The sequence below is a fragment of the Erinaceus europaeus genome, chromosome 10 (genome assembly GCF_950295315.1).
Source record: "Erinaceus europaeus chromosome 10, mEriEur2.1, whole genome shotgun sequence".
In the NCBI taxonomy this organism is placed as follows: domain Eukaryota; kingdom Metazoa; phylum Chordata; class Mammalia; order Eulipotyphla; family Erinaceidae; genus Erinaceus; species Erinaceus europaeus.
In genome coordinates, this window is record NC_080171.1 from 62721435 (window position 1) to 62748647 (window position 27213).

A 27213-nucleotide genomic window follows, 5' to 3' on the forward strand; every position below is an offset into this window, starting at 1 on the left:
AAAATGAGTATGAACATTAAAGTGAACCTTTTCAATTTGTTGTGTGTTGGTCTGCTTCTAAGACCCCTTCTATTGCATTGCTTGTGGTCTATTTACATAGTTATTGTTTTGTTTGCACTGGTTTAATCCCCACTGGTTCGAGCGCCTTTTCCTTCTCCCCACCCCTTATCCTACATACATCCTCTTCGAACCTGACACTTCGCCTCAGGAGATATATACAAGGACAGGATTGTGACTAGAGCTAGATCGAACTGCATCCCCGCTTGTCAATAAAGATTGAACTGCGTTCCCAGCTCAGCCATGAGTCCCTGGTCGTTTCTCTCCTGCCCACGAAGCTAGCCTGGCAAATGGCGCCCCGGAACACGGACTGGCACCAACGTGGGACCTAATCCACCCAGCCCCCAGATAAGTAAAGCCGTTTGGCTACCTATCCACTATGGGCTGCCTTTCTACTTATGAAGAGGTTTCCCAAAGCCTCTACTCTTTCTTCATGGGACAGTTTCTCTGTCTCTGGAACATTTTGCTTTGGGCCACACTTTGGTTCCTTATGACTGTGATAGTAGAGCTTGGAAGATGCACGGAGATTTCCCCTGGGACTTTCTAGACTCCCTCTAGCATGTTTCCTGTGGACAAGGACTACTCTAACTTGAAGAGCATTCTCCAGTACCCTGGCAGTCCCCAAGAATGGAGAAACGTGGTTAGTTCTACCCTCCTGATTTGATTATTTCTTTGATGGGAAGATGTTTTTAAAAATGGGTGCCTGCAGCAATCCAGCAGGAACCGTCAGAAGCACCCTAAATGGGATTTCGAGGAGCTTTTTGGACTAGGACGCCCTCCAGGGACTATGATTCTACATAGTGAGATCTAAATAATCTGGTTCAAGGTGAAAAAAAAACCAAAAAACTACCTACCGCTTTTCTCTCGATTCCCCTTTGTTCTCTCTGAATATCTTAAGTTTGCTGTCTGCTTTCAGTTGCATTTCGTAAAAGAGTGATTTGAATGACTGAATTTTTGTATGAGCTGCAAAATATGTTGAGATTATGCACTTAAGTGAGAAACAGGAGTCTGAGCTGTGGAAGTCTGGTTCCAGAACCTATACTTTTCTCACTCTACTAGTCACAGAAATTTGCTCTTTCTCCATAAAATGAGTATGAACATTAAAGTGAACCTTTTCAATTTGTTGTGAACATTCTCAATAATCAAAATAGAAAAGTTTCCATTTTACTCACATCTCAAGAAAAGTATCAGAAGAGGTACATGAAACAATGCTGGGTGTTTTTGGTTCAGGCTCCAAAGAACAGAAAAACAAAACAAAATCAAACAATAGTGTTTTAAAAAATGAAGGTTGTTTTTCTTTAGGGAGTTTTAAAACTTGACAAATCTATTCAGCTTTCAAAGCATTCCACATTCCCCACCCACAAGCTAATGCCAGAAGGTGCCTGTTTAAGCCAACTCTGAGCTCAGGAATGATTTTTAAAATACTGGATCAGATTTCTTGAATGGCCACACTTAGCATTTCCTGATATGTCTGATAAAATCTTCTTAGTGATTTACCAAACTATTAATTTAAAAAAGAGGCAGTAAGACAGAAATACAGAAATGAGAAGTGGTAAGAGTATTGCCACTTTGAAAAGATTGAAAATCATCCCTCTTGAAGCCTCAGATTTTAGTGTTAACTTGTGTGATGGTTCAATTTTAATGAAGGACTTTCTGGAAAGGACAAAACAATCTTTTGATTACACAAAGAAAGCAATTTTCTCTTTTGCCACCAGGGTTACGGCTGGGGCTCGGTGCCTGCACTAGGAACCCACTGCTTCTGGAGGCCATTTTTTATTATTGGATAGCACAGAGAGTAATTGAGAGAGGAGGGGAGATAGGAGGAGAGAAAGAAAGACACCTGCAGAACAGCTCACTGCTTATGAAGTGTCCTCCCTGTAGGTGGGGAGCCGGGGTTAACCAGATCTTTGCACGGGTGCTTAAGCTTCATACTATTTTGCTTAACCTGGTGTATCACTGCCCCACCCCCAAGAAAGCAATTTTATTTTTTAATATTTATTTATTCCCTTTTGTTGCCCTTGTTTTATTGTTACAATTGTTGTTGTCATTGTTGGATAGGAGAGAAATGGAGAGAGGAGGGGAAGACAGAGAAGGGGGAGAGGTAGACACCTGCAGACTTGCTTCACCACCTGTGAAGCAACACCCCTGCAGGTGGGGAGTGGGGGGCTCAAACCAGGATCCTTACACTGGTCCTTGTGCTTTGCGCCACCTGTACTTAACCCACTGAGCAATTTTCTTAATTGTCATGAAATGATTCTGGAGAGGACAAAGGAAATGTTTAATATACTCATTATATTCATCCAATCATTATTTTTCTTTTTTAAAAATAATTTATTTACTTATTCATGAGAAAGATAGGAGAGAAAGAACCAGATATCACTCTGGTACATGTGCTGCTGGGGCTCCAACTCAGGACATCATGGTTGAGAATCCAATACTTTATCTACTGTGCTACCTCCTGGACCACTCAATTATTACTTTCAAAAGTAGTTTTTATTAGATACAGAGAAAAATTGAGAGGGGTGGGGGAGACAGAGAAAGATATCTGAAGCACCACTTCACGAGCAGTGAAACATTATTCCTGCAGGTGGGGTCTAGGAGCTGAAACCAGGTTCTTACACATTGGGTATGTGTACCCTACTGGGTGAGCCACCAATTGGCTCCAAATTATTACTTTTTTTTTTTTTTAAATATGCTCTGTGTCTGAATTAAGATGCAGAAATGAAGGACAGAACTCTAATTTCTTTTCTTTTTTTAAAAAGATTTTTTAATGTTTATTTATTTACTCCCTTTTGTTGCCCTTACTTTATTGTTGTAGTTATTATTGTTGTTAGATAGGACAGAGAGAAATGGAAAGAGGAGGGGAAGACAGAGAAGGGATGAGAAAGATTAGACACCTGCAGACCTGCTTCATCAATTGTGAAGCGACTCCCCTTGCAGGTGAGGAACCAGGAGCTCGAACTGGGATCCTTAGGCTGGTCCTTGAGCTTTGTGTCACGTGCGCTTAACCCGCTTCGCTACTGCCCAACTCTCAGAACTACAATTTCTGTAACCTAGTGATATAGAAAAGGATTTGTGGTTCATTCCCCTGCACCACCATAAGACAGAGATGAGCAGTGTGCTGGTAATACATAAATAAATAAATAAATAAATAAATAAATGGAATACTGTATGAAATACACGACAATGTATTGGGAAGTGAGAAAATGAGAAGTGAGGTGAGTGGAATAAACAAAAGCTGTGGTCAAAGACTTTGGACATTAATTCTCTAAATGAAGAGTTGCTATTGAACAGAAATATTCCTCAGTCCTAGTTTTAGAAGGTGTTACCAGTGTGAGTTAGGTGATGGTGGGGAGATTCAAAGGCAGGTTAGGAAGAGTTTCACTATTCATTCCAGAACGCTGATACCTCCTCTTTCAAGGACCTGATCCCTACCTACTGAAGTAGTGCTCCGGTCCCTTCTGCCTATAGATAAAAGATACTTAAAAAATTATTATTTCATAACTACTGCTACAATTATAAATTACCAAAAATAACATTTTTTAAAGTTTTTTTTCTTTTTGAAGAAATAAAACTATTATTGTTATTATTATTATTATTTAGATGGAAGGGTTTCCTTGTACCTTCATTTGAGATACCTGTTCTGGATACTTGGGTGAAATAACCAGCATGGGATATACTAGTAGTATCATAACAAGAGTTTAAAATGAATTTACCAAATGTTATCTTACAATTGAAATGTTAATATAAATTTAGATAAATTTATATTCAAATACAACCCTGGAATAAAAAGCTTTTTTTTCAAAAATTGAAAAGAAACCATACTTCCAGCATCATATAGAATCTTAAAAACATATTTTTATTTACTTCATGTGAGATATATAGAATTTTACATGACACAGAGAGGAGAAAGACAGAGAGAAGCCAAGAGCACCACTAGTACATGCAGTATCAGGGATCAAACCAGGAGCCTCAGGTATTCAAGTCCTGTGCTCTACAAGCTGAGCTTTCCCCCTGGACATTATACATGTTTCAAGAGAAAAGTAACTGAAATAGTTCAGATACAACTTGAATTTAGCTAACAAGAATTCAATTAATCTTTCAACACTGTGGGACTACTTTTCTGAGCAAATAATGAAAGACAAAATTTCAAACATATTTTATTCAAAATTCTCCATCTAGGAGAAAAGAGATATATAAGTGTTTAAACATGCTTTAATAACTTATTTCACTGTACAACTGGCATACAACTATACAATAAACCAGCAAAAGAAAATTACTAATTAGCATTTAAATAATCCATCAGGTAAAAAGCACTAAGAAACTGATACAAGAGGTGGCAGTCTATAAATATTTTCAATGACTGAGCACAGAGCATTGGTCAACATATATAAAAAAATCAAGATGTTTGTCTTTTTCATTAGTGATGTGAAGGCCTATTATGACCTTTTAGAACAGAACTTTTTTTTTTTTTTTTTGCTAAATTTGGTATGTAAAAGCAGAGGGGCTTTCTTACTTTTATCCCTTTCCTATAAATATTTTTCCGTTTTGTGTTACTTTCATAGTCATAAATAAAAATAATTTTTTATGCTTGTATACACCACTGTGTCAACCCTATCCTAGCAAAGAATGATGTTAGTAAGTTGTTTTATAGCTAGCAATATGGTCCAAACACATTTAAAACAAACAAAAAAAAAAGAAATGGACCACTTAGTTCTGTCAAAGGAGCACCCAGTAAAAAAGCATGTCAGTAAAGGTTCTCTTGCTATTCCTCATATGTTGCAGACAAAGAGGCATAGTAACAACTTTAACAATAAAATATGGGCAGAAATATAAGCAGGAAGAAGACATGGGGGAAAAAGAGGCACAGGAGGTATACATTCCAATTTGGCTTAAAAAGAAATGAAACAAATTTTAAAAGTTGTCGACAAGTACAAAAAATGTAAATTAATTTTCTTCTCTTTTCTTTTACCTTTCTTAAAGGTCATTAAACAAACACCACTCTGGTTGTGGTTCACTGTAACTGGGACTATACTTTTTGACATTTCCATACAAGTCTACAAAGTAGGATCTATAATTAATTTCAATGAAACACCTGATGATCACTAAGTTTCTTTCTAAAGCTTAGTTTATATTCAAGCTAACTTCCTTTCCATTGAACAGAAATGATTTAGGTGCTTTAATTTTCAGCAGACTATAAAAGTATTACAGTAATATCATTTACCAAGGGAACACCAAGTGATTTAAAGTCAACTAGTATTTTACCTGTGAAAGCTAATAATTCTCTTCAATACCTGTAAACTATGAATTGTATGTTTCAGAAAAACAGTAGTTATGGTCTATTTTATATTTTAATATATCTTTGAAAAACAGCAATTATAGTTATTATAATTGTAAACATAAGTCTGAATCCCATGAGAGCACATCTAGGAAAAGATTCAGCCAGTGCAGGAATACACCTGGCATCCCTTTAATTACAGGCTTCTTGTGACAACTGTAGTGTAACTAACCTTAACTGTTACTGCTGAGGGGGACTACAGGGTGTGACGATTCCCATATATATTTAGCAGCAATTATGACTGTGACAAAATATACTTGTTACACATTTAGAAAGTCATTAGAACATCTCGTTCTTGTACGCTAGTATAGAAAGGTCTCCCAAAGATAAATGAGTGCAGGCCTGGCTTAATTTTCTCCGCCAGGGCCATTATTATGTTAAGATCGCCCTCTGCTGTTAAATCAAGGTCTATCTTCAAATTCCGAAGAGATTTAAATGGCTTTTTCCCCTTCTGCCTACAAAAGAAAAGAAAAAAGAAATGTAATGTGGAAAATATCCAAAGGAAAGCAAAATGAAATATACTATGATTTTTCTTTCATTCAGAAGTATTATTTACGTGTCATCTTCTATATATTTTATTAGCGTCAAGGCTTTTCGATGAAGGACAAGTAGAAACTGTGCAAGGAAAGTACTCCTGAGAGATAAACCAGGTTTCAGATGAAAGACCTGCAAAAAAATGAAGTGTCCTAATAAATAATTTTCTCCCATTTTACTTATATATCATGCTTCTATCAGTGCTGACAGTGTATGTACATTAATGCAGTATTCCTTCCTAATTTCCACTATTGGCCCCAGGCCTAAAGGAGTGTAGTGGAAATACTGAGTCTGGAAGCCACATAACAGTTTTGTTTTACCTTTAAAAGTGGACTCATATTAAGAATGGGAAGATAGGGAGTCGGGCGGTAGCGCAGTGGGTTAAGCGCAGGTGGCACAAAGCACAAGGACCGGCCTAAGGATCCCAGTTCGAACCCCAGCTCCCCACCTTGCAGAGGAGTCGCTTCACAGGCGGTGAAGCAGGTCTGCAGGTGTCTCTTTCTCTCCTCTCTGTCTTCCCCTCCTCTCTCCATTTCTCTCTGTCCTATCCAACAACGACAACAACAACAATAATAATAATAACTACAACAATAAAAACAACAAGGGCAACAAAAGGGAATAAATAAATAAAATAAATATTAAAAAAAAAAAGAATGGGAAGATAGTACAATAGACTTTCACACCTGAGATACTAGAGATCCCAGATTTATCCCCATGGCCACCAAAAGTCAGTGATCTGGTGAAAAAGAAAGCAAAATAAAGGAAAGAAGAAGGAAGCAAGAGAAAGAATGTGGACTCATCTCAGAATACATATATATTATTAGAAATCATGTCAAAAAAAAAATCAGGTGTCAGTAGTTCCAGTTTTTGTATATCATTTTCTCTGCCCATAACCTCTAATAAAATTAAAGCACCTAGATGTTGAATAATGCTTAAACAATGGCTTTGATATACCCTACTTATGTTGAGGGAGGGAGGAGATAGTGGAGAGGAAAGGGTGAATGTGTGGTAGTAGGACTTCAGCTTGAGAAGCATGGAACTACACATTTATCAATTGTCCTTGAACTTTACGTAAGACCTGGATCCAGAGTCGTTAGTTAACATAAGGACCTCATTATTTCAAAGCTCTATCTATGATACTATTTCCTGGCATGATTTCCAGGATATTAGGACAGAGCTTTGTTATATTAAGAAATAAGTACCATATAATTTTCTTCAAATGTATAATTATGTAGATTTATTAAAAAAAAATGAGACACTAAAGATGCTAAAATTGATATAGAACCATATTTATTTTTAAAAACACTGTGACTCAATTAAGGTAAATAAATATTCATCCCTTCTACCTTCCTCTTCTCCCAAAATAACCATCTTTGAGTTATAGGTTAGTGCTTGATTAAAACATTATTTACATAGTGGAGTATTACATTTTTAATTGCTAATATAAAGGTTATTCTTCACCTACAATTATAAAATTATATAGACAATTTAGAAAAAACAGAGACAGGGTTGGGCAGTGGTGGACTCAGTTAAGCATACATGTTACATTGCCCAAGGACCTGAGTTCAAGCCTCTGATCCCCATCTGCAAGGGAGGAAAAAAAAAAAAGTAGTGCTGTAATTGTCTCTGTCTCCCTCTCTTTTACTCCCATTGCATAACCATTGGTGCTATCTCTCTTCTGCTCTCTGTCTCTCTCTTTTTCCCCATCCCTCTTGACTTCTCTGTCTCTACCCAATAATCTTTTTAAATTAAAATTTTTAAAGACCATAAATAATAAAGGACTTAAATCTATGATTATATATACATATGTAGTACAGACATTTCATTCCATTCCATGATATAGCAAAAAAAAAAGTTTGTTTTTAATTTATGAAGACAGAAATGCCACTTATTGAAGTTTAACATTTACCTGGTCCAGGAAGGCTTTTACTAGAGTGTCTCTGTGTAAGACATCTTGAAAAATGTTTCTATGCAAGAAAAGAAACACAGTTCAAAAGTTGAAATGGCTATATAATTCTACCTTCTTTAAAATATTTCCTTCCCATCAATATAAATAAATAGAAACAGGATATAAGAATTCTGAACATTTATTTGGAGATAAAAACATATACTTATTTAAACTCAAGGATATATTTATTTATTTATTATTGAAATTTGGCAGGTAGCTATGTATGATTTCCCAACCCCCAGTATACATAGTCCAGGAATGTATGTATGAATGTCTCTCCACCATATAAAAATATAAACTAAGCTGATTCAGAGATATAATCACCAATTCTTGACATCAAGAAACCCAAAAACTAGCAAAAATAAACATAACACTACCACCAAGAAGCAAAACAAAAGACTAATATATATACTAATAACTTTTAATTTATTTTTTTAAAAGTTTTTAAAAATCTTTATTTGGTAGAGACAGCCAGAAATCAAGAGGGAAGGGAGAGATCAAGAGAGAAAGAGAGACACCTGCAGCACTGCTTCACCACTTGCAAAACTTTCCCCCTGCAGGTGGGGACTGGGACTCAAAACCTGGGTACTTGCACACTGTAACATGCGCTTAACCAGGTGCACCATCACCTGGCCCCTATACTACTACTTTTAATAAGCAATTATGGAAGATAAAAAGCAAAGGATAAATGTTAAGAAACATTTGAGAATTAGGGAATAGCCCCAATCTACAACTTTTTCACCACTGGTTAGCATCAAGTGTATCATTTGGAAAGTGGCTGGCCGCTGTTAATTTTAGCATTAAGAACAGTGACTATGGGCTGTGATTATCATATATACATATGTATATGTATATATGATAATATTTAAATATTTACTTCTAAGAGCTAGTCTTTTGTTGTTGTTGTTGCTGGGGCCTTGAACATTTGTGACTTTGCTGATTTGAGTCAACTATTTTAGATATGAAAAGACAGAGGCAGAGACAGACAGACAGACAGGCAGACATGACAGGCAGTGACCCCATGATATCAAAGCTTCCTCCAGGGCTGTGGTATGAGGTGGGGCTCCAACCTGAGTCATATGTACGGTAAAGCAGGTACCCTGCCAGGTGAATCTCTCTGGTCCTAAATTAATCTTACGTGAAACAAATACTTTTATATTAAGAAAAAGAGGCGTACAATGTTTGATTAACCAAATATTTCTTCAAGCATAATTTTTCTAGTAATATTTGTCTCATTTAAAATACAGACGTGTCTGGTTTTACTCATAGATGCATTTCATAATACTACTTAACGACAATCTCAAAAGATAAGGTATTACATACAAATCAGGAGTGAAGCTTTCATCTGTGTAGATGATTGTATCCTGAGCCATGTCTTCTTCTGAAGTGGCTCTCCAGAATGCTGTCAGCTCTGATCTCATGTATCGGCGCTGGTTATAAATATGTTCATGACAGGGGGGCATCTGCTTTACCGTGTTGACATCCACATCTATGTGTGTGGTGGGGTAAGGAGCATACATTACTTGCCGGAAAGGTAGCACAAAGCTTCCAGTTGAATCCTGTCATAATGAAAGGAAAATGTGCCCCTTTATATGCTAAAAGATACAAAGAATTATTTTTCAATTAAGAAACTGGCTGATTTAGCAAATCATCTCTGGAAATTTATACTAGAAAATTAAGTGTGGGCACAACTTTAGTGATAGGAATATTGATTACAGCACTTATTTGTTTATTGGAACTAGTGCCTTGTACTAGTATGTGTTGGTATGCTTCTAAATTCTACTTATAAGACCTGTTTTGATCATCACATTAGGTTTGCTTATATTACTTACGATGTGGTCTATTTACATAATCACTGTTTTACCTGGGTCCCGCCCTGCCTGCAGGGTATTGGTTTAATCCCCACTGGTTAGATGGAAGCTTTCTATGTTCTGTTTGCGCTCTTTTTTTGCTTCGCCCCCTCTCCTAGTCATTTCCTTTCCCTTGCCACTTCCGGTGAAGAGATGCATAAAAGGTGATGTATCTGATTAATAAACGAGATACTTCTTCCCAGCTCAGCCATGAATCCCTAGTCATCTCTCTCCTGCTTGCGAAGCTAGACCTGCAAGTATGCACATGTATGATATTCATTGCTGTGGATCTCCCCCACCCCACAGTCAGACAGAGACAGAGACAGAAAGAGTGGGTGACATCACAGTACTAAAGTGTCTTCCGTTGCCATCATGTCTCTGTCATATGCTACAGGGCTTGAATCTGGGTCATATAAACAGCAATGCAAATACTCTACCTGGTAAGCTGTCTCTTTAGCCTACAACACTGTCTTTAATAACAGTATACTAAAACAATCTAAGAACCCAAAAAGAAAAGTGATTATCTACTTTTGGGGTGCAGGGAGAGGAGGGAGATATGAAAAAATACATGCAGAAGAAAAAAGAACCAGAAAGATACATGCCAAGTACTAGCTGTGTTACTCATAGGAATGTGAGATTAAAAGGGAATTTTTTTTTTTTTAACCTTGGTTATTTATATGCTCTCTTAAACCTCAATGAAAAAAAATACATTTAAAAATGTATTTCTTTCAAGGTATAGTCAGGTAGTGAATGACAATTTAAAAAATACCTACTGTATATGCTATGAAGAAGACAAATACTTTTTTCTTGTTTTTCACTTTTACAATGCTATACTAATCTTTCTTTCCATATGTAATCGCAGCCTCAGGATGATTTCCAGGAGAAGAAATAGCAGGCTGCCTTCTAACAGATTTTAAAGATCTTGAAATATAATGTTAAATTATCTTCTGGAAGGCTATATAACTTACAGTTGTCTGGAAAACTCTTAACACTCCTCCCACCCAACCCTTGCTTCAAATTTTCCTCTCTGTATCTGTTTTAGGTCCCTATTAGGGACAAAAAGTATAGGATTAAGGTCTGGCAAGATAGCTCTTCTGGATACTGTATCTGTTATGCTATGCATATGACCCAGGTCAAGCCCATTCACAGCATTTTGGAGGAAGCTTTGGTGTTTTCATCTTTCCTTCTTTGACTTGTTCTAAGTTCTTGTTGAAAAAGCTGGCCTAACAACAGTGAAGCCCCTGTGATGACAAAAAAAAAAAAAAAAAAAAAAAAAGGTATATATCTAAGAGAAAGTAGGTGGTGAGGGAATAAAAAGTACAAAGTACTTTTGACGGGAAATTTTAATTTTCAGTTTTGTACAATTCAAATTGGAGTGAGCTTCCCTCAACTACTTTCTGTGCTGAAATAGTTATTCTGAGATTACAGCATAGCATGCACATTATTGAAAATGAAAACACTGAATAAATGTTTATTTGCAATATTCTTTCTTTTGAATTCTTTTTATTTTATTTTTATTCTTTCTTTCACTTTGCTATGTCTACATGCTCAAGAAAATAGTTATAGCAGTCAGGGAGGTAGAGTGTAGAAATTTTATGTGTGAGGTCCAAAGTTCAATCCCTAGTATTCCATATGCTGGACCAATACACTGGCCTCTCTCACTGATAACTCTGTATATTTTATTATTATTTGTAAAAGCATCACAGGAGAATCCACGAAAATTTGGAAAGCACTTAAGTTTTGATGTATTTTTCTGTATTTTTTTTCTTATGATGAAAAATGTGTCATGACATTTCCAATAGTACATAAACATAAAATGGTAATAATGAATAAGAGTTCAAATACGCTCATTATAAAAAAAATGCCACTTTAAATGTTCAACCTGATTCAAGGATGTATTTTTTTTTTAATCCTGAATTCATACAGGTAGTTACAGAAAAATCAAAGACAGATAAGTCTAAGCTGTTCTTCTGATATGTTATAAATCCACAGGACATATAACTCAGTGCTCAGGAGTTGGTAGAGGAAGTCATTCTTTGGTATATAAAGATGAAGTGGGTTAATTACTAACATTCAAAACATAAAGGATCCCAAGATGATTTTTGAAAAATATTTTCTTTTAGGAGAGACAGACAGACAGACAACACTGTTAAACCTGGGGCTATGAAGGTTTCAGGTATTCGAGACTGGTGTAGTGATCATTGCATTATCTGCCTGTCCCTCAAAAATGACTTTTAAGACCTGGTTTCACTTCAATAAATAGAGATCATACCTTTAGCAGACCTTGTACAAAGAGCCCTGATTCATATTTAAATGAAGATTCTGCTTCACATAATCTAGAACATTTTCTCTCTGCTGGAGTCAGAAAAAGGCATAATGTTTTTACTATCTGTAAAAGAGAAGATTTTAACATTAAGATATGGTTAAAGAGGTAATTAGTTTGCTTATGAAAGATACTGTAATAGAAATTCCAATTATTAATATCAATGAAATACATCCAGAAAATAAATAAACCTTAGCCACCTGGAATAATTCAGAAGTATCAGTGGTTGCTTAAAATAGGGATTCTGTTTGTGAAATCCTAGAGAATTTACCATATATCTCAAAACCTTTGACATTTGAGTATATATTGTGACCCTCTAGGTGAGTAATGTTTAATATGCAAACTTTCTCAAACTTATCTGACCAGCAAATTTATTACTGTGATAATGACCTAACACAGTCAATTACAATATTTCCATATAGCAGGTGTTTTCCAAACAATTTTCTCAGGAAAACTAAATAAAATTAAAATAGGCAGAATTTCAGCTTCTGTAATAGCTGCATAGATGAAATTCCATTATAAGAAATAGTGAGGAGTAAGTTCAAACACTTCAATAGGATGAAAATCAATTGTATCAAATTTTAATGAACATAACTAAGCCATTGGTTGGGATTTAAAAACTTCTGAGTCTGACAAGATTTGATCTATAATACCATGAAGAAAAAAAATCATGTAATGATATCTGAATCAGACATTACTCAGAGTTTTTATATTATAGGAGAAAAATTCAATCTTAAGTTGTAGTGACAATTTCCTTAAATTATAAAACTAAGAGGAAAGCCACTAAGGATGTGGGATAAAAATGTCTAGAAAACAGAGTTCCAACTATGGACTCTTTCTCCTAAATATAACTCATAAATTTCTTTTGGAAACTAAAGACTTTGCAGGGGAGAGGGAGATGCATGGAAAGCCATCTTTTGGTGGTTAAATAAATAATAACGCTATTATATAACAACAGAGGTATACTAATCTCTCACAAGTGGTTATAAGAGAAGCATAATTTTGGCAAATTAAAGCTTATGCAATTACTTGAAAAGTTTAATACAGTTAATAAGATTACAAATACATTTATCCAATAAATAACCTTTACTAACATTTCTTGTGTAAAAATTAAAAAAACAAAACTAGGACTGCTTAAATTGATACATATGTCTACTTGTCTCTAATTAAGATTAGTAAAGTACAAACATTTCTTAGTTTACTGCCTAGTCCTTAGAAACCTAAGAGCTCACTAACTTTTCTTTTTTTCTTTTTTTAAAATTTATTTTATTTATTTATTTCCTTTTGTTGCCCTTGTTGTTTTATTGTTGTAGTTATTATTGTTGTTGTCGTTGTTGGATAGGACAGAGAGAAATGGAGAGAGGGAGGGGAAGACAGAGAGGAGGAGAGAAAGATAGACACCTGCAGGGAGTTGGGCGGTAGCTCAGTGGGTTAAGCGCATGTGGCGCAAAGCACAAGGACAGGGATGAGAATCCCGGTTCGAGCCCCCGGCTCCCCACCTGCAGGGGAAACCGCTTCACAGGCGGTGAAGCAGGTGTGCAGGTGTCTATCTTTCTCTCCCCTCTCTGTCTTCCCCTCCTCCCTCCATTTCTCTCTGTCCTATCCAACAACAATGACATCAACAACAATAACTACCACAACAATAAAAACAAGGGCAACAAAAAGGAAATAAAAAAAAAAAAAAAAAGATAGACACCTGCAGACCTGCTTCACCACTTGTGAAGCGACTCCCCTGCAGGTGGGGAGCCGGGGTTCGAACCAGGATCCTTATGCCGGTCCTTGTGCTTCGCGCCACCTGCACTTAGCCCGCTGCGCTACAGCCCGACTCCCTCACTAACTTTTCTTAATTCATATGACACTGAAGCAAGCAGCAAGACATTATTGAAAAGTATAATGTCCATTAATTATGTAGTAGCAATAGGTGTCTAAAAGGGTCACAGTTAGAGATATATATAATATATAGTGAAATAAAAATGATTAGGTAATACTTATTTGTAATTAGTATATAGTATAAAGAGTATATAGCTCTCTTTATATTTATTAATATCATAGTCACAAACCAATGATACAGTAATAAAGTTTTATTAAAAAACCAATTTTTAGAAATAAATTTTTACCATTTCCTTTAGATTTAAAATAAAACTAAATGATAACATATGGAATAGAATGCAAAACGTCTTAAAAATAGCTGATTCAAAAATATTATCTGAGTTGGGAAGGTGGCTCCATGATCAAGCACATATCATATGTATGGAAGGTCCTGGCATCCCTCCATTGTATTAAAAAAAAAAAAAACCCAAACCACTTTCAAATTTCTGAGACTGTTATTGTGATTTTTAAAAGAAACAGCTGTCTCCTTTTAGCAAAGTGAGATAAAATCCAAGGCCCTCAGTGGGTGCATGCAACTGGACAGTACAGCCATAAACTGCTTTTCTCTGTACATTCTTATCTATGGACAAAGTTCAATTTATAAATCAGACACTCAAAGATATTAACAGTTCTTCTTCTTCTAGCGTTTGCCCTTCTTCCATAGCCAGTCAACAGCGTCAGGTTGAAAGCTGTCAGGAGCTGCTTGTTGCTGGCTTTGAAAGTGACTGGGATCCATGTGGATTCAGTCGGCTAGGAAGGATCGTCAGTTTCCCCAATGAATGAGTACTCTATAGTTATAAGCACATACTGTAATAAAAGTTATGTGAATGCGGTCTATCAAAATGTCTTAGTGCATGTAACATTTTCAGACTGAGGTTGACTATAATCAGCTGAAATTATGGGGAGTGAAACCAAAGGTTAAAGGGTACTGCAGCAATATTTGATCTCTGTGCCAGGTTTCTGGCAGATAATTCCTAAAACTCTCAGAATTTCCCAAGAAAGGGACAAGGATATTTTTTGTTAGGTTAATGAGTCAACTTTTAATTCTCACCTAAGGTCGGAGGCTACTTGCCAACATGTGATTAGAGGGTTGGAATGTGCATGACGTCTTCCACATCCACCAAGAGGAGAGCAGCTAAAGGTTTAATTGCATGCCTATGCCAGTAATGTAAACAACTGTGTCTTTGTAATAAAGTTTCCATAAAAATCCCAAAAGACATGCTTTGGAGAGCCTTTAGGGTGAACATGTAAGACTCGAGGGGAGGTGGTGTACTTGGAGAGAATAAGGAAGCACTAAGCCTTTTCCTCATCATCTTACCTTGTGGAAGCATTTATTCCTGAATTACACATTACTGGGCTGCCAGAAATGTCATGACATATTTTTACATAGCAAAACAAAGAAGAAAAATGTCATGACTTAAATATTTATTTATTTTTATATTATTTTTAAATTTATTATCTTTTGTTGCCCTTGTTTTTTATTGCTGTAGTTATTGTTGTTGTTATTGATGTCGTTGTTGTTGGGTAGGACAGAGAAAAATGGAGAGAAGAGGGGGAAGACAGAGAGGGGGAGAGAAAGAGACACCTGTAGACCTGCTTCACCACTTGTGAAGTGACTCCCCTGCAGGTGGGGAGCCGGGGGCTCGAACCGGGATCCTTCTGCCGGTCCTGGTGCTTTGCCCCACATGCGCTTAACCTGCTGCACTACTGCCCGACTCCCAACTTAAATATTTATAATAAAATGGTGATCTAGTAGTAAAGTGTTTTAAGTTCTGGGCCACTCTTGCAAACTGACTGAAATCAAGGAGGGCACTGGAAGAGCCTTGGGCTTGAAACTGTGATCTCAAAGGTAGTGGTGGAGGCAAAGAGGTGCTGTTTTGTAGACCTTAACTTATGAAACCCATAGCATCTCAGGCAAATAGTCAGATTTGAGTTGAATAGTAGGATACCTAGCTGGTAGACAGAGAATTGGTGGTAATGTAGGGCTCCCCCATTTCAAACCATGTCATAATTATTGACCAAACTCCCTTTTCCTGCTATTTGTGAGTTATAATAGTGGAACTGTGAAAGGACTTCTGATTTAAAGAGTTTACTTCAACTCATTTGTGCCACAGTAAATTTGGTCAGGTTATATTGCCTTCATTATTAGATATTATAACTTAGCCTTTAAATAACAATCCGAGATGTTATCAGTATTAGTCATATTATTTGCTAGATTATAAAATATATTACCTTATTTACTTTCTCTGCACTGCTACCTACTACAACAGAACAGCCACAGGTTTGCAAATGTGAGCTAATGGCACTGTAAATTAAAGAAACACCATTTAAAGCATTGGCTGCAAATCAATTTCACAAAGTAAAAAAAAAAATTGCAAAGATAAGTGAGTTTACAATAGCTTTACATGATGAACACTAAACCATGCCATTTTTTCTACAATACTTTCCATTTTCCTGATACCTTTCATAGAGTATTCCATTTGGACCTTTAAACGATCTATTGTAAGAGATCTTTAATTTATAGTGAAAAAAACTGAGTTACTGAGAGATAAATGATTTATTTAAAATCAAAAAGGATTTAAATTAAGGGGCATGTCTGGGAAGATAGGTCACTGGCACCACATGAGAGTTCTGTGGTCCCTGGGGAAACTCTGCCTCCAGGGTTTGCGCTGGGGCTCAGGGCCTGCACTACGAATCCATTGCTCCTGTGGCCATTTTTTTTTAATCTTTACTTGCAGACCTGCTTCACTGCCTGTGAAGCGACTCCCCTGAAGGTGGGAGTCAGGGCTCGAACAGGAATCCTTGCGTGGATCTTTGTGTTTCATATTATATGCACTTAACCTGGTGCACCCCCCCCCCCCCCCCGTGGTGTCTATCTCTGAGAGAAAAAGTTGGTCTGGGAATGTGCAACATCTTGGCTCTGCAAAAAATTACTTATTTACTTACTTAATTAACAAGTGTGGATAACTGGCACTGAGTAGTATTAGGTATAAAGAGTTTCTTATTCATGCCATGTAAAGATAGATACTCATGCCTCTATCAATCTAAAGGAAAGGACTATGGACAAATAAAGTAGTTAATCCATATTTTTACTCACTTTTAAAAATAAAATTTCATAATTTGAAAATAAAGAGAAACACTAACATAAAACATGAGATTATACATGTAGAGAGAGCATTTGGTATAGAGACTAACATACAAGTATTTGATTAATATTTGTTGTCATTTTCCTTAGAAGTATAAATAGAAAACACTAGCTAATAGCTATATGTGCAAGACTACTTAAATGCTTATAAACTATAAACAAGTTCTATTCTTTCTATTTTATTATATACATATAACTTATTTATTTTTACCTGAGCACTTCTTAGCTCTGGTTTATGGTGGTGCAGAGAATTGAACCTGGGCATTTATAGCCACAGGCATGAGAGTCTCTTTGCATAATCATTATGCTATCTACCCTCGCCCTAGTCTTTCCATTTTACAGATGAGAAAACAAAAACTCAGTGAGATCAGGTAGCTTGTACAGTGTTACAAAAAGTAATTCAGGAAGTCTGATTTTAGAGCCTACACTCTTAGTACTAAAAATCTCCTGTAAGATAGAAAGCTCAGTGCAAATAGTTATATTTTCATTAGCTTAAATAACAAGTTTGTCCATCATGCAATTTAACCTAACAAAGGGTTCTTAGATTCATCTTTAAAGAGAATCATGTTAAGTGAGATCAGCCAGAAAGAGAAGGAAGAATATGGGATGATCTCACATATAGACAGAAGTTGAAAAACAAGAACAGAAGGGAAAACACAAAGGAGAACTTGGGCTGTAGTTAGTGTAAGCCAAAGTAAAAGACTCCAGGGTTGGGGGGGAGGTTCAGGTCCTGGAGGATGACTTAGTGGGGGTTGAATGGAAATGTGGAACACTGAGAAGTGTTACACATGTAAAAAACGATTGCATTTTACTGTTGACTATAAACCGTTAATCCCCCAATAAAGAAGTTAAAAAGAGACAGAGAGAGATATGGAGAGAGAGAAAGTAAAACAACACACTACAAACACCAGAACCAAGTAAGGGACTAAGATTTCTCGTTTAAGCACTACTGAAATTCAAGTTTCTTTAAATATTAAAGACAGTAACCTTGGCCTGGCAAAATAGCTCATCTGGATAGAGTGTTGGGTTCAAACCTGGTCCCCACTGCATTGAAAGAAGCTATGATGCTGTGGTCTTTTTTTACACATACTCTGCTTCTTTCTAAAAGAAAAGATGGCAACTTCAAATGTCACAAACATGTAGTAAGTGGAAAAGTAATATAAAATTAAGCACTAATTCAAGTATGCAATGCTTTCCCAAGAAAAAGATGGGTATTCTATTGTTTTCCTCCTTTCAAACTTTATTATAGGTGAGCATAACACCTGTAGCTATTTAATTCAGCTTAATGAAAAGGTGCAAAGTTCTTACTTGAGAAGAAAGCCTTCGTGACAACTGTCACCAATATCATCATCATTCAGAACTGTATCAGCTATCTAAAATGATTAAGAAAAAATTAGTTAGAACATAGTGTAAAAATAACACTTTTAATTAAGTTTGCATGGCTAAGTTCAATATTACTCATTGCCCTCATTTCTGAGCATCAAGAATCCTCATAAAAGTGTCTGCATATAACCATAAGCTATCAAAACAAACGAGAAAGCTAGTCAGACAAGTTTAGCAATTTTTACAAGAACGCCTTTCTTTTTTTTTTAAGGGTGTAGATTCTAATTTTTAAAAAAATTATCTTTATTTATTGGATAGAGACAACTAGAAATCAAGAGGGAAAGGGGTGATAGAGAGGAGAGAGACAGAGAGACACCTGCAGCACTGCTTCACCACTTGTGAAGCTTTCCCCTGAAGGTGGGGACCGGGGGTTTGAACCGGGTCCTGGAGCATTGTAATACATGTACTCAACCAGGTGTGCCACCACCTGGTCCCACACTTTCCTTTTCTGAGCCATGAGAATCAAGAGATACTTTTTCTTTTTTAAATTGCTACTAAGGTTATTGCTGGGGCTCAGAGTTGAGCTGGCACTATGAATCCACTATTCTCAGTGGACACTGTTTTCCTTTTCATTTCTTTTTTCTTTTTTTGCCTCCAGGGTTATTGCTGGGGCTTGGGGCCTGCACTACGAATTCACTGCTCCTGGAGGCTATTTTTCCCATTTTGTTGCCCTTATTGCTGTGCTTGTTATAGTTGTTATTGTTGTCACAACCGTTGTTGTTGTTGGATAGGACAGAGAGAAATAGAGAGAGGAGGGGAAGACAGAGAGGAGGAGAGAAAGATAGACACCTGCAGACCTGCTTCACTACTTGCAAAGTGACCTCCTAAAGGTGGGGAGCCCAGGGACACTTCACAAGTGGTGAAGTAGATCTGCAAGTGTCTGTCTTCCTCTCTTCCCTTCTAAATTTCTGTCCTATCAAATAAAATAGAAAAGAAAAAAGAGGGAGTCGGGCAGTAGCACAGTGGGTTAAATTTAATTATATCATAACTATAACCAAAAAAGTCTTCACCATATTTCAGCATTTTAAATACTTTTGTTATAATGCTAACACTTTATCTGAGTAGCATGTATGATAAAATATATACTATCAAAATGAGAATGTAAAATATATAGTAGTAACATAACTCAAGGGAACTAATAAAAGGTATCATGGTGCCTATTCAATAATAAAAAAACTTACATCTATTTCTTCAGGAACACTGTGTGATTTCATAGATGAAAGCAGTTCCATTACAGGAATTACTTCTCCAGTAAGCATTGGAATAATACTCTGACCCTGCACAAATAAAGTAAAATGGGTTAAGAAAAAACACACAATACAGAATAAGCTGGGCAATAAAAATTAAAAGACTAAAAGAATCATACTCTTAGAAGGAAATTTTTTAAAATATTTTTATTTATTTATTCCTTTTGTTGCCCTTGTTGTTTTATTGTTGTAGTTATTATTGATGTCATTGTTGGATAGGACAGAGAGAAATGGAGAGAGGAGGGGAAGACAGAGAGGGGGAGAGAAAGACAGACACCTGCAGACCTGCACCTGCAGACCTGCTTCACCGCCTGTGAAATGACTCCCCTGCAGGTGGGGAGCCGGGGGCTCGAACCGGGATCCTTCCGTTGGTCCTTGTGCTTAGCGCCACCTGCGCTTAACCCGCTGCACTACCGCCTGACTCCCAGAAGGAAAAATTTTAAGTTATTTTATACACAGCCCCAAACACGTTTACTGGTTCAAAACATTCCTAAAGGATTTCCATGCTATTTGTTTTCATTCTTTTGTGAATAATTTTCTTTATTCAGAATGAAATCACTGGTTTATTGTCTATTAGATGCAATAACTAAGTCATAATCCCAAATTTAGAAAGGATGTCATTTTAAATTTATTTGAACTATAATTTTTGTTAATTAAAAATTATTGATGCATTTATATATTTTAAATTGAGAAAAATTTAATCAGAAAATGGCTTTGGGGGGCAGGTGGTGGTGTACTAGGTTGAGGGTACACATTACTATGCTCAAGGATCCAAGTTTGAGCCCCCTCCCACTGCAAGGGGGGGGGGAACCACTTCACCAGTGGTGAAGCAGGTCTGCAGGAGTCTCACTCCCTTTCCCCTCTCCTCTCAACTTCTCTCTGTCCTATCAGATAAAATAGAAAGAAAAGACTTAGAAATAACCTAATAGTAAAGTTTGAATGAATATTCAACCTCCATATTTATAAGGTATAATCAACCCCCAAGTAAGTCAACATTTATTTTGAGGATCAATAAACTAGATTTCTTTTAGATTTCTCTTAATATGATACTACTCACTGTATCTCAAAAAATGTAGTTTGGAAATGTTCAGTTTTTAGAATAACACTGAAATTTGATAAAGACCAGCATAAATGTTGTCTCAAATATCCATGAACTTTCATTTTTTAACTATAATTTCTCTCCCCAAGGTTTATTATTATTTTAAATATTTTACTTACTTATTTATGAGAAAGATAGGTGAGAGGGAAAGAGCCAGATATCACTCTGGTACATGTGCTGCTGGGGACTGAACTTTTTTTTGAGTGACATAACTCCTTGCAGAGTCCCTTTGTCATGTATATTGCTTGAGAATTTAAATGCACGCTCCCAAGAAACTTCATTCTAAGCCAGAAGCCCCCCTTGCATCATATAGGTTTCATTATTTATAAACTGCATCCTGCAGCCAGCATCACAACATAGCACAACTGCTTCTGCTTTTAGAAGTAATTTTTTGAGGCCCAGGAGGTGGCACAGTGTATGAAATATTAGACTTCCAAGCATGAGATCGGCGTTTCATTCTTAGCACTACACATGCCACAGTAATGTTTTGGTTCTCTCATAAATAAATGAGAAAAATATCAATATAGATTTTATTTTATTTTTTAAAAAATATTTATTTATTGTGTAATGACAGAAAGAAATCAAGAGGTAAAGGGGGAAGAGATGGAGAGAGTAAAGAGACACCTGCAATACTGTTTTACTGCTTGTGAAGCTTTGCCCCTGAAGCTAGGGACCGGGAGCTTGAACTTGGGTCCTTGTGCACTGTCACATGTTTGCTTTACTGAGTGCACCACTGTCCAGTCCCTCAATACATATTTTAAAAATAAATGTAATTTTATTTATTTTTAATATTTACTAATTTTTGAGGGGAGGGGGACACAGGACACCATTTAGCTCTGTATATGGCAGACTGAACCTGGGGGTTCCTGGGACCTTGGAAATGATGAGGCATGTCCACAGTCTCAAAGCAATTTTTAAATGTTTGTTTACAAATATAATCAACATCTGAACTTAATCAGAGTGACTTAAGTTTTGTTACATTTACTTCCTTATAAAGCAATTTTATCAAATGACAGCTATTAGCATATAAAACCAGCATTGAGTTTGACCTCCTGGCATTCATTTGCCAGAGTGATGCTCCGAGTCTCTCTTTGTATTGCTTGCTTACTCTTTTATCAATCAATGAATCATTAAAAAACAAACAAACAAACAGGGAGTCCGGCAGCGGTATCACAGCAGGCTAAGTGCACGTGGTGCAAAGCACAAGGACTGGCTTAAGCATCCCGGTTCTAGCCCCCGGCTCCCCACCTACAGGGGAGTCGCTTCACAGGCAGTGAAGCAGGTCTGCAGGTGTCTATCTTCCTCTCCCCCTCTGTTTTCCCCTCCTCTCTCCATTTCTCTCTGTCCTAACAACGACATCAGTAACAACAAAAATAATAACTACAACAATAAAAAACAGACAAAACCAAGAAGTTATTTTAGACTATGTATCCTCTCTAAGTATTCTCTGTTCAAAACAAAGTCATGGAAACACAATGTTAGATTTGAAAGAACTTGACTATTAGACAAGATCCCCTTCTTTTTAGAAAGGGCAACTGTGAACTAACACTGTTCCTTAGTCTAGGAAATATATATTTTTTCATACAGTTTCTGAGACATTTATCATTATAAGGGAATGGAAACTCCCTCTGGAGTTCAACTTTTTTTTTCTTTTTTGGCCTCCAGGGTTATTGCTGGGGCTCAGTGCACCATGAATCCACTGCTCCTGGAGGCTATTTTTCGTTTTTATTTATTTTCCCTTCTGTTTTCCCCCTTTTTATTGTTGTTATTATTGTTGTTGTTATTAATGTTGTCGTTGTTAGGACAGAGAGAAATGGAGAGAGGAGGGGAAGACACAGAGGGGGAGATAAAGATAGACACTTGCTATTTCCCTGCAGGTGGGGAGCCGGCGGTTGAAACAGGGCTCCTTACGCTGGTCCTTGCCCTTTGCACCACCTGGGCTTAACCCGCTGCGCTACTGCCCGATTCCCTGGAGTCTAACTTTTATAAAAACCCTTTGAGGCTGAACATAAAAGCTCCTTCAAGTTTCTGCTCTTTCTTGGATTTCTTTAACTTGAACTTCTCACCAGGAGCATGTTCTCTCTCTCTTCCTCTCCCTCTCTCTTGCCTCCAGGGTTGTTGCTGGGGCTTGGTGCCTGCACCATGAATCCACTGCTCCTGCAGGCCATTTTTCACATTTTTGTTGCCCTTGTTGCTGTTACTGTTATTGTTGCTATTCCTGTTGGATAGGACAGAGAGAAATAGAGAGAGGAGGGGAAGACAGAGAGGGGGAAAGGAAGATAGACACCTGCAGACCTGCTTCACCGCTTGTGAAGTGACCCCCTTGCAGGTGGGTAGCTGGGGGCCCGAACCGGGATCCTCAGGCCGGTCCATGTGCCTTGCTTGTGCCACGTGTGCTTAACCCGTTGTGCTACCACCCGCCCTGCCATGTTTTCTCTTTTTAAAACTGCCACTATGCCCACGTATACAAAAGGAATAGGGTAACATTTTCAGTAAGAGTTTAAAAAATTATTTATTATCTTATTTTATGCTTTATTATTTCTTTTATTTGATAGGAAATAGAGGATCTGAAAAGGAAGGGAAAAATAGAGAAGGAAAGAAAAAGAGAGACCCACACAACACTGCTTCACTACTCCTGAAGCTTCTCCCCTGCAGGTGGGAACAAGGGGCTTGAATTCAGGCCCTTGCGTTGGTAATGTGTAGTCAACTGGGTATACCACCATCTGGTCCCTCAAGAAGAGTTCTTAGAAGAGAGTAAAACTTAAAAAGCTAATAGTGGTAAACTTTATAAGTGCAAGTTTCTGTTGGAAAAAAATTCAGCAAAAGTAGAATTTTACTGGATCCCAAGTCTTCTTATCTTGAGACAACTTTACTAAGTGTCTATAGCATGCAGCTAAATTGCACCTAGAGGTTGGTGACAATCATCCCATCCTTGGTAGTTTATTTCTTGATCAACACATACAGGAAGTGCTTCTCTGGGTAAGGGGAAATATTTTCTTTTAAGTTTCAGAGGCTTTCCCTCTAGCCTGAAGTTATTTACAAAAGTACAAACAATGTTCTCTTTAAAGAGGCCCTTTTTTATGGTTTTGTGTTTTTCTTCTCTGTATTTTTACAGTATTTTAAAAAATAATTCTTTAAAGTATCATTCTGTCTCATGCAAGCTAAGGAGAACCAGAGAGTAGGCAACCTGCCATGTTTAGAGAGAAGTTTTAACAGAAGGAGCAGTGAGTATGGTCAGAGAAACTGGTCTCATTTTCATAAGGAAAACAATACTTTGGATCATGTTTCTTAAACTCCGGTACCTGTCTCCCAGGATTGTCAAAGTCAATAAACACAGTACTTTTTCCCTAGAAACTTGATATTAATAACCCTGAGGGTAAGAAGAGGAGTATCTCCAGAAATTTTCAATTATCAAAACTAACAGACATAACACTGAATAAACTATAAACTGTATGAGTTTTAAAGATATAACATGGGCTTCAAAGAAATATTATCCTTAGAACTGTACCTGAACATCCACATGCTTCAGAGATATACTTTCTTCCCTTTATAACTATTTCTGGAGACATGTGTGAGAAGCAGTACCTTGAAGAATGTCTCATATACAAATTTAAATTTTCACTATGAACAATTTATTTTGTGAAAACAAAAATTTTGCGAATTACTGACTTGTAGATGAGATTATTGTCCTTATTTTACTCTTCAAGTCTAAGATGGAAATTGTCACCCAGTTTTTTCCACATCACCATCATAAAGGCTTTGTATATCTTCAGGCTCATTCTGTTAAATTGATTTCTCTCCAAGGTCTCATTAAAATTAGCCTCTGCTATATTTGGAAATATGCCATGGGCATAGTCTATTTGATAGTATGTGACCAGCAGCTTACCTGATCTTCCATTCTCTCAGTGCCTTCTAGGACAATCTTTTGGACATTTTCTTGCCTTTCCTGAGCAAAAGAAAATTTATTTAAAATGTACTGCTTGTTAATTTCTCAAGTAATACAATTAAATGGCAAAAATGCTTTGTATGACTTAGTGCATGGGAAAATTATTTTCTATCTTAGGACATAAAAGGGCAGGAAATTAACCCAATAGACTTATACTCTCACAAATACCAAATGAAAGCGAAGATGCATTTTTTTGTGCAGTTAAAATAGATAATTTCATGTAAATCAATGCAACAGCTGTATAGTTTCACAAAGAAAAGTAAAGATTCATACTTTTGAAATTAAGATTAAGTTAACGGAATGGGTGGTGGCTCATCGAGTAGAGCACATACATGACTATGCATGAGGACCAGAGCAGGCTGGGAAGCTTCACAAGCAATGCAGCAGTGCTGCAGGTACCTCTCTCTCAGTCTGTCAAAGAATGAAAAAGGAAAAAAATGGTCACCAAGAATGATGGAGCAGCGTTGGCAACTACCCTTAAAAAACAGTTTTGCAAGATTCCATTTTTATCTTAATATCTGGTAGTCTTATAAAGTTAATAATTTCATGGGCTATTATGTTTATATCAAACTGCAAAAGAGGAAGGGAAGTTAAATGTCATTCAGTGGTGCCTAAAGTATGTGAAAATGAAAACGTCACTGTACAGATCTAACAGAAAATTCCTTTAGCTCAGCCAGCAAAATTAAAAGGTATATCTCCTATAAATCACTTGGTCCAACTCCATTTTACAAAATTGGAAACTTGGCAAGTAAAAGAGACCAAAGTCATAACATAGTCAACTGCTCGTGAAAAATTGTTTTGAGGGGACAGGTGGTGGCACATCTGGTTAAGCATTCACATTACAGTGTGCAAGGACCCAGGTTCAAGACCCTGGTCTCCACCCACAGGGTAGAAGCTTCATGAGTGGTGAAGCAGAGCTGCAGGTGTGTGTATCTCTTCCCCTCTAGCTCCCCACTCAATTTCTCTCTATCTCTATCCAATAGTAGATAAATTGACCAACTGTTTTTATTAATACAAAGCAGTCAGTGAAAGACAGGGTCATGAAATGCAAAAAAAAAAAAATTATTTTTTTTAACGAGTTAAAGATACAGAGACCAGCACAAATCAACGGTGGTTTATAATAGTGCTGGGGAATAACCTGGAACCTCAGAGCCTCAGGCACTAAAGTCTTTTGCATAACCATTAAGCTGCTCCCCCCCCCCCAAGTCCATGTTATCTTTTAAAAAAAATGTTGCTGCTTAACTTATTTACTAGTGATTTATTTATTGTTTGCCTTCAGGGTTATTGCTGGAGCTTGGTGCTTGCACTCGAATCCACTGCTCCTGGAGGCCATTTTTCCCTTTTGTTGCTCTTGTTGTTTATCATTGTTGTTATTATTATTGGTGTTATTGCTGTCATTGTTGTTGGATAGGACAGAGGGGAGAAAGATAGACACCTGCAGACCTGCTTCACTGCTTGTGAAATGACCCCCCCCCCTGCAGGTGGGGAGCCAAGGGCTCGAACCAGGATCCTTGTGCTGGTCCTTGCACTCTGCACCATGTGAACTTAACCCAATGTGCTACCACCTGACCCCCTTAATAACATTTTACAAAATTATAAGATTATAGGGATACAGCTCCATACTGCATCCAACATTAACAACACAGAATCAAAATTCTGTCACCTTCAACAATAACAACCCTAGTTTTTACAAAGCCTTAGAGACAGTAAAACTTGTTTCTTCATTTCTTTAAACTTTATCTTTTTATTTGTAACATGGAACCACCATTTCCTACCCATCACACACATCAGATCAGATCTATTTATATCTAACAGACACCAATTTACTTTAAGTAAATTGAGTATAATTTAAAAAAATTGATATAAACATAGCACAAGTTTTCAACAGCTAGCTTAACATGCTTAATAAACTAAAAAACAAACCAAAACAAAAAATCACTTACCTTATGCATCCATATCCTTCCTTTTCGGATTATGTGTGTTAATCTATCAACACACACTCTGTGAAGTGGGAGGTAGAAGCTAAGTTCTGTCTGTGGGAGTATAATTGATAGTCCATATGTACTCCTATCTCCATTCCAGTTACCATCGAAGATTAATGAAACAATAATGACTCCTTTTTCAGACAAGACAAAAAATTTTACATCTATAGCCCCACTCTCTGCATTTCGAAGGATTTCTCCATTTAGGGTGTGGTTGGCAAGAAAAGTTATTTCTCCATCGCTGAGAAGCACCTGTTCTGTTTTGGGAGCCCAAATATGCCTTACTCTAGGGCCAAGAATATTGTCCCAGTAAGCAAAGGTAGCTGCTAATAAAGGTGATTCACCACTTAAAGCAATCTCAGTCTTGGCAACAGCTGGAGATGGTGGTGGACAGAGAGTCGACATCACTGCATCCCAACTGTCACATTGTCCAGATGTTCCAGGGGAATCTAAACAATGACATAAATGAACGGCCAGGTTCATCAATTTAAA

General features: G+C 36.9%; 1 protein-coding gene across 6 annotated transcripts in view; it reads right to left on the bottom strand.

Annotated features, from left to right (window-relative positions):
- Positions 1-3895: 3895 nt before the first annotated feature.
- Positions 3896-27213, bottom strand: part of C9orf72 (C9orf72-SMCR8 complex subunit) — a 28488-nt gene continuing 5170 nt past the window's right edge. For 4 of the 6 annotated variants that reach the window (XM_016191929.2, XM_007531700.3, XM_060199673.1 and 1 more), the window contains exons 2-11: positions 26683-27170; positions 24680-24739; positions 19629-19724; positions 18373-18437; positions 16152-16224; positions 12000-12116; positions 9201-9436; positions 7839-7896; positions 5952-6061; positions 3896-5850 (exon numbers count right to left, since the gene is read on the bottom strand). In XM_016191929.2, the coding sequence (XP_016047415.1) occupies positions 5664-5850; positions 5952-6061; positions 7839-7896; positions 9201-9436; positions 12000-12116; positions 16152-16224; positions 18373-18437; positions 19629-19724; positions 24680-24739; positions 26683-27126 (1446 nt within the window). In that variant the 5' untranslated portion in view covers positions 27127-27170 and the 3' untranslated portion in view covers positions 3896-5663. Of the gene's footprint in view, positions 5851-5951; positions 6062-7172; positions 7514-7838; positions 7897-9200; positions 9437-11999; positions 12117-16151; positions 16225-18372; positions 18438-19628; positions 19725-24679; positions 24740-26682; positions 27171-27213 lie in introns of those variants that run through there. The other 2 variants (XM_060199674.1, XM_060199675.1) reach the window with 2 other exon arrangements.